At 40.2% G+C, this 17,877-nt stretch overlaps 2 protein-coding genes across 2 annotated transcripts in view; both read right to left on the bottom strand.

Moving 5' to 3' along the window:
- Positions 1-2,384: 2,384 nt before the first annotated feature.
- On the bottom strand, positions 2,385-9,543 carry gpr37l1a (G protein-coupled receptor 37 like 1a). The gene is made up of 2 exons (XM_028576452.1): positions 8,683-9,543; positions 2,385-3,818 (listed from the first exon to the last, which is right to left on the bottom strand). Exons 1-2 carry the CDS (start codon positions 9,346-9,348, stop codon positions 2,793-2,795), a joined length of 1,692 nt encoding a protein of 563 aa, XP_028432253.1. The 5' UTR covers positions 9,349-9,543; the 3' UTR covers positions 2,385-2,792.
- A 5,394-nt stretch (positions 9,544-14,937) lies between these two features.
- Positions 14,938-17,877, bottom strand: part of nol8 (nucleolar protein 8) — a 19,706-nt gene continuing 16,766 nt past the window's right edge. Inside the window, exons 17-18 of the mRNA XM_028575621.1 lie at positions 17,849-17,877; positions 14,938-15,360 (exon numbers count right to left, since the gene is read on the bottom strand). The exon at positions 17,849-17,877 is cut by the window's right edge and continues 54 nt beyond it. Of these exons, the coding sequence (XP_028431422.1) occupies positions 15,301-15,360; positions 17,849-17,877 (89 nt within the window). The 3' untranslated portion in view covers positions 14,938-15,300. The remainder of the gene's footprint in view (positions 15,361-17,848) is intronic.

The following is a 17,877-nucleotide window of genomic DNA, read 5'->3' as shown; positions in this document are numbered from 1 at the left end:
AAGCTTTAGTTTAACAGGTGGCTAACACATTCTTGCTTTTAATGGGAGCCCCAGAGACTTAAAGGATCTGGTTGAATAAGTCATTCTTATTGTCAACAAATCCCACACACGCAGACAAAAACCAACAACGTGTTAGTTCGTCTCTGAATTATTTCTGACTTCCCTACTCAGTCTGTGGCTCTCACTCTCGAGCCCATTATTTACTACTGAAGACATCAATCTTTAAACACACCTCACAAATATACAGTTTCATTAATAAAAAAAAAGGGCTCAGTAATTTCCTAAAACCACTGGCCACTGTAGTTTTTAGACTTAACTCAATCAGGAGGAAATAGTGCATTTGTTGGGGACAAAATAAACTAGTTTGTGTTCATAGTCACTCAGTGCAACAGTGTGGATCATCGATGTGCTTTTAATAGTTTTTGGGCAACAGTGGATTTCTATGGCCCGGAGGAGGAAGATATGCCAGGCTTTGGATATACAGACTCGTTAGTGGATCAATTCATTGTTGGTGTTGGTCTTTCCATGAGATTTGTTAACTAAAATAAAAATGTTGAATATCAGCAGACTTGTCTTTTAAAATGTGATTCTAATGCTGAAATAAATCCACAAGTTTTGACTTTTTTTTCTTCTTCAATGAAAACCAACAATAAAGATGCATAAACCTAAAATTCATATTTAAAATGAGAATTAAAAAGAGCACTTTCAGAGTTTTTGCTGTTCGAATCCATTACGCCCATTTCTATTCCAATTATTAGTGTAATAAAAGTCTCTGTAAACACAGGAAGATCATTCATCAACAACTCTACTGTTTGTATCAGTTGATAATGTGTATACCAGACAGAGGAATTACTCACAGGTGACACAAAAGTAAGAAAATCTAAACTTTACTAAACCAAAAAGTAATAAAACAAGTCAAACTTCAAACTGAATTGACTGATATGATCTCATCCTATTTTTAACCTGTTGTCTCACTGCAACAGCAAAATCATGTTAAAAAAAAACTAAGTTCACAGCAGTCTGTCAGTCTGCTGACAAAAAATGATGTGTTTCTATCTCATACAGCGGCTGATACTAATCTCCTGAATGAGCATTAAAGAATTATTAATAACCATAACAGGTATCAAAAAAGAACATGCAAAACAATGATGAGTCCTAAAATAACAGGATTAAACCCATCACAGGTGGACAACACTAAACTCTTCAAAGAAAAAAAATACTCTATATTGTAACACCAGTCAGTGGCTCTACACCACCAGTTTATACAGACTTAGATTAAAGGATTATTCCAATCTATTCCAACTCCATTTTGGTAGTTTGGTCCATCATTTCTATCAGTGATAATACCACTGTACAAACCAAGGTAATGGCTGCGGTCTGACAACAGTGATTTCACTGAAAAGAAGTCTGACAGGTAAAGAAAGGTGAACAAACTTCACTTGGAAGAGAAAACGAGTCAACAATGTCAACAGCCACCACAGTTTACAGAGACACACTTCCTGCTTCAACTTTAACCTTACTGTACTTTTTTTTTACCTTCAATAAAACCTGACAAATAAAGTGGTTTAGATGACCAAGAGTAACGTGAACAGCCCAACGTTACATGATAGTTGAACATTGTTGTCGACCAGATGTTGAACCTGGCTGCAGGGATTTTCTCCCATTCAGTCACAAGAGCACTGGTGACGTTGGAAAGTTCCTCCCAAAAGTGATGGATGGGGTTGAGGTCAGGGCTCTGGGCAGTTAAGTTAAGTTTTTCCACACTAAACTCGGAAAACCATTTCTTAATGGATCTGGCTTTGTGCATGGGGGCACTGTCATGTTGAAAAAGGAAAAGGCCTTCCTTCAACAAAGTACTGCCACAAAGTTGTCTAAAATATCATTGTATGCTGCCGAATAAAGATTTCCCATTATAGGGTCTAATACCTAATTTTCACAGCATGGATCGGCTTGACTAGACTCACTTTTAGTACCGCCACTTTTCTCAATGTCGTTTTCCACTGCAGATAGTACCCCCCTCAGGGTAGACGTGATTTGTAGCTGACAATCTAGCCACCCCACGTGAAACTGCTGTGACATCATCTTCAACGTGACACTTGCTGGATCTTATCACTCCGCCCAAGTAGCAGACGTAGTAGTGCTTCGCCTTCTGACAATATAGTTCCCAGTATGTATAGGGTTAGAAGATGGCTGTGTCTCATGTGACCTTGTTTTTTGTACACGCTGTGACTATACAAATCACAACATGTAAACAGGAAAATCTTGGCGTTATTGTGTCACTTATTGGGAGCAGTAGGCTACATGGAGCAGGTTACCTCCAGGATCTGTGCTAAGCGAGGCTAGCCGTGTGTGTGTCAGACAGAGTTACGACACGCACGGAGATGAGAAGCGTATGTATGGACTTATCTAACTCTGGGGGATACGGTGAATAAGTCGGCGTGTTCCTTTAAAGAACAGTTTCAAGCGAGTGGACTTGAGTAGAGCCGTGCTGTACCATGCAGTGGAAATGTAGCATAAGAGACCTAGGCAAAACAAGGCAAGACACACTGAGACAGAGGTGTCCACATACTTTTGTCTCCAACTTGTCTGATCTTCAGACTGCTTAGGTTTTCAACCTGTCGGTCTTCTTCTAGTGCCCCCAGATCTCCACTATTCTCTCGGTGAGTATAATATTATTATAACTGAAAAGAATGATGGACAAACCTACAAGAAAAGAAAAAAAAAAAAAAAAAAGTTGTTGTAAACCTAAATGATCCTTTAAAGTTACACGTGGTTAAATGCAGTTCTGGACCTCAGCAGGGCGTGCCGATAACTGTTGAAGAGTCTTTCACCCTGTCGTAGCAGACTGCCGGTTCGGTCGCCAACAAGCTCTTCATCGTCTCATCTTTGCTGGAAGGAGACAGGGAGGACGGAGTGGGCGATGTGGGCGAGGAGAGGTTGGAGGTGGCGGCGGTTGAGGCGGACGAGGATGAAGAGGACGTGCCGTCGGGGAGGCACTCCTCACAGCAGCAGCAGCAGCAGTCCATGAAGGCCTGGCCGAGCGAGCGACACAGGCACAGCAGCAGCACCGGTGTCGCCGAGCAACGCACAAACAGCAGGAACTGTCCAATCAGGCTCAGCGCTGGCAGAGCCAGAGCCGGGAGCGCAGCTAACACGTGGGCGGAGACGTACGCCAGGGTGATGTTACAAATGCTCTCCGGGAGGTTGCATAGGATGTACAAGATGGTGAGCGCCATCACAGTGGAGCGCAGCCTCTGCTCTCTGGTATGCTGCTTCTTCTTTGACGAGGAGGAAGCAGAAGAGGAGGAGGAGCACCTGCTGGTCACCTTGTCACCGGCGGGTTTCTGCGGTAGACGCTGGGCTAACACTTGCCTCGTCACTAAGTCGCAGGCCAGAGTGAAGAGCAGTGGCAAACAGAGGTAGCACCCGAAGACCCACCACATGCGGGCCTCGTGGTAGGTCAGCACCAGAGAGTAGACGCTCTCTGGGAGCTCCGCAGACGGCTCACGGACACAGAGATCCACCTTGAACGTGCCTGGTCGGGCCCAAAAGACATCCATCAGCGAGCCTCCCTGCTGGCTCTGCTGCTGGTCACTGGAGAGCATCGGCAGGCTGACAGTCTCCTGGAGGAGCTGCCACAGCAGCAGCTCGGGGGCGGCCAGCACCATGGAGCCCACCCAGATGACGGACAGCTTGGATAGGATGGACTGGCAGGGCTCCACCTTGGGCGTCTGAAGGGGCCCGGGGCCGGTGGCCGCATGGAAGCGGTCGATACTCAGAGCACAGAGACTGAATGTGGCCACACCCAGAGAGGACACCTGACAGAGAAATGACAGAGAGGCGTGGAGATGAAGGTTAACGGCACACGTTGCTTGGGGAACAAAACTGTTTTTTAGATCAGGTATAAGCCATTAATAGACCTTTTTCACAGCAGACATGTCGACATGTCCTAGTAGGAAAAGCACAGGTGTATTCCAAACCATTAATAAAAATAATGGCTGCATTCCACTTAGGAGAGGCCCTGGTATTGTGCATGCTGACTCACTGAAATAGCTCACTGGGACACTTGATGGAATTGAGCCATCGTGAAGGTTATCACTTTCAGCTGTGCTTTTCCTACTATGACAAGTCAACATGTCTGCTGTGAAAAAGGTCCATTATGGCGCTTTTCCATTACATGGTACCTGCTTGACTCGCCTCGACTCTACTCGCGTTTTTTGGTTTTCCATTACAAAAAACAAGTACCTGGTACCTGCCAACAGGTACTTTTTTTTAGTACCACCTCAGTCGAGGTTCCAAGCGAGCTGAGGCGATACCAAAAGGTGACGTGAAAGCGACAGACGGGGGTGTCCTGAACAAACCCGCCATTTTTAAATAGTTTAGCCAGCTGTGTTTTTTTTTTTTTTGCCTCCAGCTTCGTTTGAAACAAAATGTGTCTTCTGGCTGTGGCAACAACAACACACCTTTGACGTTCTGTGTGTGTGTGTGTGTGCGTGTCGCGTTATAGGTCACAGCAGTTTACTGTGGCGCCGCTATGATGACCAGCGACGCTGAGGCGGTACTAAAATCTGCAATGGAAAACGGACGCACAGTGCGTCGAGTCAAGTCGAGGCGAGTAGAGTCGAGGCGAGTCGAGCAGGTACCATGTAATGGAAAAACGTCATTAGAACCACTTTCGATTTGCCAGGTTGAGAAAAAAAAATGCCTTATTTGGTGAGCATGGCACTCAATTGTTATTTTTTATCTAGTTCTTTAATTCATCAGAAAACCCCATCCAATGTTAATAAGTTATTAGTAGAGTGTTCTTACAATAATCCATGAGGTCACCTGTCCAGGTGTAGACAGACAACCAATCAGAATCATGTCTACGACCAACTTAGTCTCCACTTAACCTAAACTGCATGTCTTTGCACTGTTGTTCCTCGACATATAAACACCGGACTCTACTAGATAATTTTATAATCCTCAACTTTGTTTCACAGAAATTGTGTTTTTTTTTTTTTTTTTGTCAGTTTGGCATGGTGAACAGCTCTAAATACTACAATACCCATGAGCCTTGGGCATCATTGCTATAGAGAAGAAGCCAGTCAGAGGTGGAAATCAAAAGCTGTATTGAATACAAAAAAACACTTAACTGTTGCAGTTGTGAACAAAACCATATTTATGAAATTTATTTCAAAATGTACCCAGAATACAAAAGTGAATTAATTTAAACTTTAAATTTAGATTGTTTTGTTGTTTTTTTTTACCGAAAAACACTTTGGAATATTTTTATGTCCACAGGCTTGTACTTTTGACTTTCTTATTAAAACAATAATATTTTCTAACACAGTTGTGTGTGAAAAAAAATTTTTTTTGGTCCAGATGCTCTGCAGCCCTTTTCCAGATGGTAAGTGGTCCAATGGCCAATTTGGCCTAAATGTTGTTCTTATTTATGGCTAATGACTGAAAAACATGATTTGTTACCATTGATAAAACCACAAGTTTCAACTTGTAAACTCTTTATAAAGGCTGCGTTATTAAAACGTGGTACTAAAAAGGGTATGGTGTTTGGTATCAGCATTAAAACTCTGGAACTGTACTGGCATTAAAACAAATCCAATGATCCCAGGTCTGCTTTTAAACAGTACAATATAATTCAAACCATTGAATTTAAAATCCATAGACTTTTTCCAGGGTCAAACTCCAGTCAGTCGTGCCCTGTTAGCACGACTGAGAACTCAGATGAAACAAGACTTTATGCAGACAGTGGGTCTAAATTGAGTACAGGAAGTTGTTTTGTTTCTTAAAGAACAGATTTAAGGCTTTCCTTGCCTCGTTATGCCGGCCTACAGGCAAACTATAGCCACAACTACAGTAATAAGACCTAGGTTGTCAGAAACAGCTTTAGAATACAGAAACAGGGAAATAGAAAAGAGGCACCGAGGTAATAGAGAGCCATTATGTTGTACTAGCAGCTCTCCCCGCAGACTGCTGCCTTGTGCACATTAAAGTCGGTGGTTTTGGCCAAAAACACAGACTATCATTACAGAGACTTGTCCTCCCTCTGTGAGTGCTTAATGACCTTAAACAGTAAAGACAAAACTGAAGATAACTAACACACAGCTCTAATTAGCATGAAAATAGTTTAACTAACAGAGCACAGGGGCAGCTGGCAGCATGACCTGCTTTATACACTCCTCAATACAACCAGTACAAACTGCTAAAGACCACTTAGACTAAGAACGTTAATTAATTAGCAAGAAACTCCTTCATTAGCATAAAAATAGGTGACGAAACAAAGAATAGAGGAGGCCAGCAGGCTGACCTTGTTAAAGACCGCTTCATACAAGCTGTTATTACAAATTAGTAAAGCTTCACTTAGTGATTCAAAGCTTTGGAGGAGTTTGGAGCTGGGTTAGAGCCAAAAACAAGGACTCCGCAGGCCGGCAGAGTCCATGTTGAAATAGTAGACTGATGAAGCCACTGAAAATCCAACAATGGTCACTGAGAGGCTGTGAGAGCTCTACATTAAATTCTCTGTGAGGGAAACTCCTCTACTGATTGGCTGAATTTTTCACTTATACATTGTCCCATACTAGCAGCCTAAAATCTCATATTTTATCTGCTTTTATATTTTGTATTGTTTTTAACTGCTCTTTAATGTTTAATTTCTTATACTGCACTGTAACTTCTATTCTTGTATTTTATCTGTTTTTCATTTTATAATTGTTTCTAACTGCTCTTTAATGTTTTATGTAAAGCACTTTGAATTGCCCTGTTGCTGAAATGTGCTATACAAATAAAGCTGCTTTGCCTTAACTCAAATAATCCTCTGGCATGTAGGGACAAGCGATAAGTCAGTATTATATTTAGTGCAATCAATTAATCGGTTGGTGGATTGTCACTTTCTTTTGCACTCAAATATGAAGTTTCCTGTTTTTCTCTGTTTTACATTATTGTAAACTGAAAATGTGTTTGTTTTTGACTGTTGGTCAGAAAAAGAACTCGGACTAGGACAAACTACGATGGATATTTCTCACTATTTTCTGACATTTTATAGATCCAATTTGATTAGATTCAACTTTATTGTCATTGCACAGAGTATAAGTACCGAGACAATGAAATGCAGTTTAGCATCTGACCAGATGTGCAAAAAAAGTGTAGAGTAATGTACATTTGTATAAGGTATTTATAAATACAGTAAGTAGCTATGATACTAAGATATATACAGTATAAACACGTGCAGCAGTTGCAGTAGGCAGAGCAGGTAGAAGTATAAATATATATATATATATATATATATATATATATATATATATATATACACACATATGTTGCAGCCCTAATTATATTTCATCAACTTACAGCAGATATAATTAGAGCTGAAACAATTAATTGATTAGTCCCAACATTAAAATGCCAAACATTCCCTTGTTCCAGGTTTTTTTTTTTTTTTTTTTGGAGTAAATAAACATCCCAGTCCCTGATAACTACATCTCTGTGTTTCATTGTTTGGCTCTGTGAGCTGGGGAAGAAGAGTCCCTTCATGCAGGGCCCCGCAGGCCTCCACTGATGGTTCATAACAGACAACTGAAGAGGCCAAACAGCCCATAACAGCACGTTTGTTGAAAGCAAAGACTGCTCTGAGTCTGAAACTGGGGAGCAACAAGACACAAACAGGCCATTCATCACCCTGGGTTTAGGCTACAATAAGTCTAACATGGGGGTGTAAAAACAGCACTACATTAGTGTGAAGGCAGACTTGAGGGACTGATTATTATCATCACATTAATTGCGGTTTGTTTTAAGAGTTTAAGTTGTTTGACATCTCTTTGTGTCAAGGCTGGATTATATCTTAGTTTTGCTAACAAGAGTTTGAGTAACAGTTTAACTCGCAACAATGTTAAAATTAATACTTGATGGTTGCAGCTTCTCCAATGTGAGTGTTTGCTGCTTCTCTCTCTCATTTATAATACTAATAACTGAATATCTTTGGGGTTTGGACTGCTGGTCAGGCATAACAAGACATATAAAGACGTCACCTTAGATTTTAGGGAAACTATGATGGACATTTTTTCTCTATTTATATCACTTTTTATCCTACATACTAAGCAAATAATTTAAAAGAATATGCAATAGATTGATCAAAAAGATAATTGGTATACAACACTGGAGTTAACTGGTAAAACTGTGTAGGTTTTTACAGTCTATAGTGTTTACATAACTCAAGCACTGAGTGATGTAGAAAGGTGCAGAACTGTATTTAAAAAATAGGAATTCAGCTTAACCTTTCTAAAAAAAAAATCACATTACTTGATTATAATTAAAAAAAAATCACATTACTTCATTGTAATTAGTAAATTGTAAATTTTAGAGTGTGGTCTACACCTACTCTATCTGTTAAGTGTCCTGAGATAACTCTTGATATGATTTGACACTATAAATAAAATTGAATTGAATTAATTATTTTTTAAATACCCTATTTATTTTTTTATATTCAGATTTTCTCCATTTATCTGTTTTCCCTTTTAATGAGCAAGGGACGATTTCCCGTGGCATTTTCATAACAGTATAAAATTATATTAAAACTTGAATAATGTAACAATTGGTTACTTTTCGTCATAGTAGGCTAGCATTTCAGTAAATGAACGGTAGCCTACTGGAGTGAAATGTTGGAAACATTAAACTTCTTCTCCTCACCTCCAGATAGGGCACGAGCCGACAAGACAGGTCTCCTAACAACCTCTTCAAGGTGAGCTCGTGGAACACGACCACGGGAAGGCAGAAGAACAGCACGAGGAAATCCCAGAATGCCAGCCCCGCCAGGACGCAGTTCCACGTGCTCTTCAGGTAGAAGTTGTGCCACACGATGCACATGAGCGCCAGGTTCCCGACGATGCCCGCTGCGAACAGCACGAGCGCGAGCAGCATGACTGCGTACGCCCAGTAGGAGCCGTCAGTGCCCGGGAACAGCGGGTTGAGGAGCCCTGACCCGCTGCCCGACGAGGAGTTAGTACCCGGCCATGCGGAGGCGGGTAACCGCGGTGTGGTGAAGTAACCGCTCGGGTCGTCATACCGCCGTGGAGGCATGTGGCTGCTCGGTGAGTGAGGCTCTTTTTTCCTGAAATTCCCATCCTTGGCTCCTCGGGCGACTCGCTTCAGGTCGGGAACTCTCGAACTTTCAACCGGGTCTGAAGAAGTCCTGCCCGGGGAGAGCTGTGGGGGCTCCTGTGTGGCAGAACCCCCCGCTTGCTGCGTGTCCAGCGCGGACCCCGAATGAAGCTCCACGGCTGCGTGGGCTCCGTGGACGTGACGGAGCTCCGCGGTCCGCAGAAAGAGAAGCAGAAGAAACAAAACCGGGCTCATTTTTTTTTTTTTTTTTTTTTTTACCGTTGAACTAAATGTAACTGGTCCGTGTTATCTGTTTCTTTCACAGACATGTGATGAAACTCATATTTTGACTCCTGGAATAAAAAAGAAAGTCCATAAAATTGTCTCACAGTCGGACCTCAGTCCGGTCCCGATGGAGAAGTTTGGAGTTTGCTGCTCACTTCAGCACTTGTTATTCATCAGTATCAAGACAGACTGACTACAACAGAGAGCTTCCGGTTATACATTTCAAAATAAAGAAAGACTAAACGTGAGATCAAGAGAGACCTCCCCTTATGAGCATGGAGACAGAAGTTAAGAAGTTAACTTTAGACACTTTCAGTTTTTAACTACTTGGACGAAGACTCTTTCCATCAACACTTATTAATGCAGGAAACATGACATGGCCTAAATAAACTATCATTGTCCTCAGTTTGTAAACGGAAGTAGGTCATGGACTACAATTTCAGTCAAATAACTCATATATTTCATATGCAGTGAAACAAACCATCTAATTTGAATGGTTTGCATCAGTAAATGAAATGGATTAACTGGGCAAACCAGCCGACTGCACCAGACCCCCATTGGCCCTCAGCTCACTGCATGCAATAAGTTTGTGGTCACTCTTTTTTATATTTTATTTTTTTTATGTGTTCTGTCCTGCCTGTTTGTGCCACTTGTGCTATGCCTATGAGGTTGTCTGTTACATGGACTGACAGTTTGGCTTGTGTGTATGTGTGTGTTGGTGTTGATGTTGATATTGACCAACTGTTCTTGTTTATATGCTGATCTTGTCATTTTTTTTTTTTTTTTTTTACATATATAGTAAATATATAGTATAATTTTACTTGTATTGGGCTAAATCTGTATGTACTATTATAATCCTTCTTTTTAGGTGTGACATTGTACAATCTGTCCAGGGAAAGCAGATGTAAAATAGCCTTTTGGCTAATTCTGGCACATTTTACATTTGTATATGTATTATTAGTGTGCATTGTCCCTGTTAAATAAACCTGAAATAAATAAATAAATGTGTCAATTTCTAAGTGTCATTAGATCAGAACCAAACATCATGAAGAAATAAGTGTTGTATGGAAGACCAAAACTGACTGATTAAAAAAAAAAGAATGGACTGGCCAAATAAATTGACAAATGGCTATATATATATATATATATATATATATATATATATATATATATATATATAAGGGCTGGCCAATATATCGATATATTGATATCGTGATATGAGACTGGATATAGTCTTAGATTTTGGATATCGTAATATCGTGATATTATCTGTCCCTGGTTTTAATGGCTGGATTACAGTAAAGTGATGTCATTTTTTGAACTTACCAGACTGTTCTAGCTTTTTTATTATTTGCCGTTACCCACTTAGTTATTATATACGCATTAATGATGATTATTGATAAAATAATACTTTTTGTAAGCAACAATTGTGAACCCTACAATATCGCCGCAATATCGATATTGAGGTATTTGGTCAACATTCTTCATTCATCACTGATACTGACAATCGCATCTCATCGTTCTCTTGTTTGCATCATTATTTAATAAATGTCACTTTATTATTGTTACGTTGCTGTGCAGCTACCTCTTTTGTTGTGGCCTGTGAGCCCGTCGTAACAAGTTGGGGGCTTGTTTGAGTATAAAACCAGGACCTTGTTTGTGGTTTTCTTTAGTTCATCCTAGTTAGTTGCTGTTGAGGCAATTTGGTTTAGTTGAGCTAGTCTATTGTTGTTTAAATGTTAACTTGCACTACAGTCATGTGGAATATAGTTTGACATATAAATCTGGGGAAATACGCTCATTTGCATCCTAAACCCCACAATATAAGTTGGATCAAATTATTTTATATGTTAAATATAATATACTAAATATTTGGAGAGCATTTCTTTCAGGGACATTTTGCAGATTTACTATGTGTCTCATGCAGCTTTAGGTTTATTTAGTGTCACAGAGCCTTTAAAACACAGCTGCAAGTTTTATGAAGAAGAAATGCTTTAGAATATACACTGGTCAAATCAGCTACAAACTTGAATTATTTGGTAAATAGCAATTACCAGTTTACTTTGTTGTTTTAGGAATAATCAATAAATCCTATGATTTTAATACTACATGTATTAAAATCACAGTTTTGGTTTAATGATATGCCTGAGCCCCGCCTCTTCCTCAGACAAAGAAAGCAGATGAGATAACAGAGGCGGTGTGATCGACTAAAATGTTGGTCTCATTCATTTGTAAGCTATGTCAAAATGAATAAATCTTTATTTTTCATTATACAAATTATCTATTGCAATATATTGTGTCACCAAAAAGTTACCGAGCTCATTTCCGTATATCGTGCCATAAGTCCATGTATTGACTATAGCGACAGGCCTACTCGTGAGAGCAATAGCTGGCTTTTTAAATACCAAATGTCATTTGGTGCTGGTTAGGTGGGTTTATCAGAACTTTTTTTCACTTAAAACAGCTGCCGGCTGCTGATGGAAATTGTGCTGAAGAGCCAAAGAACCAAAACAGTAAAGTTGTAGGCTACAAAACATAAGAAATGACCTGGAAGTTGCTAAAAACGCTTCTTAGAACTGAACAACTTTTGTTTGTCACTACGAACCCCTTTTTCATTATACCTAGTCATTTTTTTCATAGTTAATAATACAAAATAGTGATCAGTGCAGCTTTAAGGATTTATTTTATCTGAGAAACACTTTGGCCAGAGTGACCACCTCATCTATAGCCTTAATCTATACATCTATCTAAACAGGAAGAGAGTGGTGCAATAAAATGGGCATAAACATAAATAAGTTGTCTTTTAATCCTACATCACAGTGCCCCATAAATCTACATTTTTTATGAAAGTATACCACTTACATGAGAAATTAAGGGTTTTAATTAATTCCATCTCATCCCTTTAGACACAAATTAACCACAAAAGTACATTTCTTTCTTTCTTTCAGCTCTGGGATTCAGACTAAAGTCAAATTGAAAAGAAAACCAAAAGAGAAATGTCTTATATCTGCAGTAGGCTATTAAAGCCTTTTATTTGAACCAGACAATTAGAAGACACATGCTTTTACACAAAGCACAGCTAGCAATAGTTAAAAGGCCTTAAATACATCACAGTAAATACTATCACAGTGTTTTAGTTTGATTTCACTAATGTATGTTTAGACTAGCCTTCTTAATCCCATTATATTTGTTGTTTTCCCAGTTTGACAGTAAAGGATGTCACCTGGTTTAATTTGTGCCGGCTTATTGCCGTGATATGTGAGAGGGAGTGGATTTTATAGTTTTCCTTAACTAATCACATACAAATGATCGGTCTCAGCAAGTAGTGTGTTGTAATAGTCTGGCTATTACCAGACCAAGCTTAATCTTTTAAGATTGAACATTAGTCTGTACTCTGTACGCAATTGGATAGTCCTTCAACCAATCAGACCAACGATCTGGGTGATGTACTTTGTAGAGCGAAAGCCGGTCGATAGTAAAAAACTACGTTTTACTACTGGTCAGTAGTAAAACGAAAACAATAAAGCCGGTCAGTAGTAAGGGAAACACATCCTTCTTTTGTAGGAATTGTTCCAGGGCAACTTTCTGTTCCGTTTTCAGAGAAAACTTGCCTTTGAAATCTTCTAAAACAGCAGCAACAGCGGCATCGACAGGTTTCTGCGCTTTGGTAGCCGCCATGTTGAATGTAAACAAAAAGCTGCTTGCCTTCGCTTCTCTATCGTCATCGTGTTAAACCCACCAATAGTTTGTGATTGGTTCCCGCAAATGTGTGACTGAAGCAGGATAGATAAACGTACAGGTTTCCAGCCTGATAATGATGGGACAACCGACTCTTTCACGCGAGTCGGTTCAACCGGTCGTCATTGGTTGGCCTACCGAGTTAATAGATTCGGTCATTGGATCACGTGCCCTCGGCAGCCGGGGCTGTTGGGGATTGTGTGTTTACTTCCCCCGCCAAGAACCAAGACACCGCTTGATTACATTAGACTCGAGCGGTTGCACGGTTACATTCGGTCTCGACATACTATTTCATACTGACCGACACTACACTCACGCACTGGTCAGTTACATTCGGTAGCCTGGTGGGCGGTCTCCTCGTGACAGCCTATCTACCACGTAACAAACATTTAACTTAACATAACTACCAAGATAACATGACATGTATTTGTATGTGATATAATACTTTCCCCTTGGTAATGTAATTTCCATTAACGCATTCTAAAATGCACGAGACTCAAACTTGCCGAGAACCCAGAGACCGGTTTGATTACATAGACTCATGGATTAGGCACGGTTACGGTCTCGTTCAGTAGCCTGGTGCGCGGTCTCCTGGTGACAGCCTATCTACCACGAAACAAACATTTAACTTAACATAACTACCAAGATAACATGACGTGTATTTGTATGTGATATCCATCGATAATGTAGCCTATGAATTTCTATGTACACAATCATGTAAGATGCACAAGAAGAGATCGGTTGATAAGATCAAACTTGCCGAGAACCTACCACCACTCCAATGGAGGCGCCGAATGAGCTAGATTATTACACACACAGTAGCAGAAGAATACCAGCTACACACAACGGCACGAATGAGGTAAAAAAAAACAAAAAACAAAAAAAAAACATGAGACAGCCGGTTCATTGACGTATGGCACTCGATTCTCCTGGTCCAGTGACACGAGTCGGGGTAATTAACCGGCTCTTCGGTCAGTTCGTCAACACTACAGCCTGAGCTGCAGGCCGAAATCAAATCGCCGGCAGACCGGGCTGGGTTTACCCAGTCTACTGTTGTAATATAACGCCGCCGAAACGGTGACCCTCTGTAAACGTTATGAATTCAAGCATGCCAGTTTGTAACATTTTGTATTATGCTGTTCTTGTCTTTACTAAAATCAAAACCAATCAAAAGGGCAGAATTCTCTATCAAATTTATTTTTGGCTAACATTATAGACACGTTGTTGATGCCGATTCGCCGTTAGCATACGTGACATTTATTAAAAATGTGACTTTACATTAAGCGTGTGTTTAAGCTTCACCTGGGGAAACTGACTTCACCTTGCAGGGCCACCACATCACAGCAGACTCGCTGTGTGCGAGCCAGGCTGTGTGAACGCCACTCTACACGTTTGATGCAGGGACATAGCTAAGTATTTGAGGAGCAGGAGGCTAAGATTACATTTACTACAATTATTATTTATTATTAATTAATATAAATGAATTGTTTGTTTCAATGTTTTAAGAAGCTTGTGGACATAGTGGCAGATTGTTTTTACAAGCACAGTTTTTTGAACACCAAAGTTAGGGGGGCAGCTGGGGGGGGTCAAGGCCCTACACTGGGGGGTCAGCTGCCCACCCCCTTGCCCACCTTGCCCACCTTGCCCACAATATCATGATATAAAGATTTTTTCCATATCGCCCAGCTCTAATATATATAAAAATTCACGGATCAAGAAAATGCAGCCTGGGGCATCAGTAAAATAAAAAAATAAAAATCACATACAAGAAAGTTTCATCATATTGTTAACACTTCTTTCTCTATTTATTTGACCATTTGTTTGTTCATTTATTTATTTTGTTTTTACAGTTTTAACAGGTTTGGTCCTTTGAGGCTGTGATTGGCTGCTGCTGAGGATTGTCCAGAAGTTCATTTTCAGCATTGTTTCCATGGCAACTAACAAGAAAACCAAACCAGATGGACCAACAGGAAGTTCGGACCACAAAATATCTCAGTATTTACTAAAATAAAAAATAAATCTGATACTGATGCTCTTTCACTTGGTGTCTGTATCTTCAGAGGCCATTTGGTGTTCCTCCTGCTGACTGCTAAAATCAGTCTGGGGCACAAAATGGCACAGAGAAATAATTCTGAAGTCCAGTGAGTCCAGACTGAAACACAGAGACTTCACCTTCCATAATCCTCAGCTCTTCTGGGAGGACTTAAGCTTCCTCCGGGCGTCCTTGTGTTTTTTGCGGTACTCCTGTGGAAACAGACAAGAAAGAAGAAATATCTTGAAATCTTCCCCATTTCAGCTCAGGCTCTCACTCAGTCTGAGGTTGATATTGATTACATTTAGTATACAATAACATAGGCTTTTGTTAACAAGTATAATCCAAATAAAAGGGGAACAACTCAATGGGCTTAATATTGTAGATATGTAAGGAGAGGTTTTTCAAACCATACATGTGTATTCGGATTTGTGAATGTGTGGAACAATCTGTAAGATGTGTATACGATTTCTACACAATACAAAAACAGAAATGGTTGTGAAGAGGTTTCCCTCTGCCAACTAGGGGAGGATGTCGTGGGCTTGTTGCTCTGCCAGCTTAATGCAAAGGCATTAAGATGTGCTGTGGAGGGGCGACCCAGTGGATCCCTGTTGCTACTTTGACACAAGGTGGGGCCCCGATCATCCCTGACTGGTTTACCTCGACCAGGGTGTCGGATGTTGAAAGACCCGAAACACTAAGATGACCCAAACTTACATTACTGATGCTGTGATCAAGAGCATTGCAAGATGTGTGAAAGAACAACAATGTGTATCAGTCATATCAATACCTAGAAAATACATATGACAGTCAGCAAGAATTCATAGGGCTGTAGTAAAACCCTTGTTAACCAACCGACACGGAGACCAGTCTCTATCTTCCCTAACTGTCCAAACGGTGGTTCAGAGAGGTTTGAACTGCTAGCTTAGTGTAGCAAGGCTTCAGCAGAGGCAATGGAGAATGACAGAACAGATAGGGAGGGTGTAAAGTGTATCGAGATGGCGCCATACCACGGCGACTCATTATGAAGAAAATATTACCAGCAGCATAAAAAAAGCGTTACCGGAGCATCAAATCACAAACCACCCATCTGAGTGATAGTTTCTCTATACCGGCAGTCAGGTTACTGAACAGCTGATGCACCCATATGCACCTCATTTGCTGTGTCATCGTGTACAGTATATTGTGTATAAATGATTGTGTACATGAATCAATGTGTATGTAGGTTTGTAGTGTGTCACCTGAGTTAAGGCAGAGCACAACAATTTTGAATACACATGACACAGAAATGGCACATCCTAAGGAAAGCTCATTGTGGGACTGGCTCTAGTGGCTGTAATTCTGCACCAAGGCTGAATTTCGGTAAAGAGACTTCAGATACAGTATTAGGGGACCACTAAGGCCTATATAAAAGAGACTTCAGATACAGTATTAGGGGACCACAAAGGCCTATATAAAAGAGACTTCAGATACAGTATTAGGGGACCACTAAGGCCTATATAAAAAAAAAAAAAAAAAGAGACTTCAGATACAGTATTAGGGACCACTAAGACCTATATAAAAGCATCCAAAGAGCACCATGTCATGGGACCTTTAAGGTGTAGAGCCCCTGGTAATACTTCGAGCAAAGTTTCATGTTGTGTTGAGCCTTCTTAGTGTTTTAAAAATAACTATTTTGAGGCTAGCATAAAAGTGCCCCTAGCACTCCTATTCAAAAGGCCATTTAACCGAAAAACGGAAATATGGTAAATCTTAAAAGGTGCCCTGCCACACGTAATTCATTACTTTGTGGTAATGTCTGAAGTTCTACCATGGACTCTAACATTTTTTTGTGGAAAAAATGCCTTGGTTACCTTGTTTCAAGCCATTCTAGCGTGGTATAGAAAGCCTACAGGAAGACTCAGCTCGATTTCTGCCAGTTAATCTGTTTGAATCTGATTGGCTAACAGCTAACCAATGAGAGCCTGGCTGTCAGAATCCTTTACCCAGCCAAACTGGGTGAGCTAATGAATAGTAATGAGCTCAGGCAATATGTCAGACTGACCAGCTTTTGTAATTGGCCTGATTTCTCTGCTTATTTCTTTTCAGTGGCTAGAGCTGACAGAGGTAGCAGTTAATGTTCACATTCACCACATAACACAAACACATATGGACCTAACATATTTCAAAAAATGCAAGTAAAAACGGGTTTGTATGGCAGGGCACCTTTAAAAGTGTTGATTCTGTCCTAAATATGCTTTCAAATGAAAGTTTGACTCGGGTACATTCACAAATAGACCCTAGGTTGCATTTTGGTGAGAGTTACGCTTTAAATACTGTAACACTGATCAACAGTGTAAACTACTAGCTTACTAGTAGTAATAGAAGTAGTAGTAGTAGTAGTAGTAGTAGTAGTAGTAGTAGTAGTGATTAATGTGACATTTCCTGGCTGGTCATATATCATTTACAAACTCAAAGTAGATTTAGTGTAAAGTTACACTTAAAAAATGTTTTAAAACTAACACAAAAAATGGTCTTGAAGGAAGTTCTTACAACGGTTACTCAAACATTAATTCAGTCTGAAAATGTTCACCAGGTTTAATACTTCTCGAGGTAAATAGGATGAGGCTAAGAATTTCAGCCTTTGGCTGGCAATAAAGTTGTATCGTATCGTGTTTCCGATCATGCTGCTGTGAAAAGTTAGTGCAAATTGATGTGTACCTGTCTGAGCTCGCTCCTCCTTTCCTCCC

The sequence above is a fragment of the Perca flavescens genome, chromosome 4, assembly GCF_004354835.1.
Source record: "Perca flavescens isolate YP-PL-M2 chromosome 4, PFLA_1.0, whole genome shotgun sequence".
NCBI classification, from domain to species: Eukaryota; Metazoa; Chordata; class Actinopteri; order Perciformes; family Percidae; genus Perca; species Perca flavescens.
This window is presented reverse-complemented; position numbering and strand designations above follow the sequence as displayed.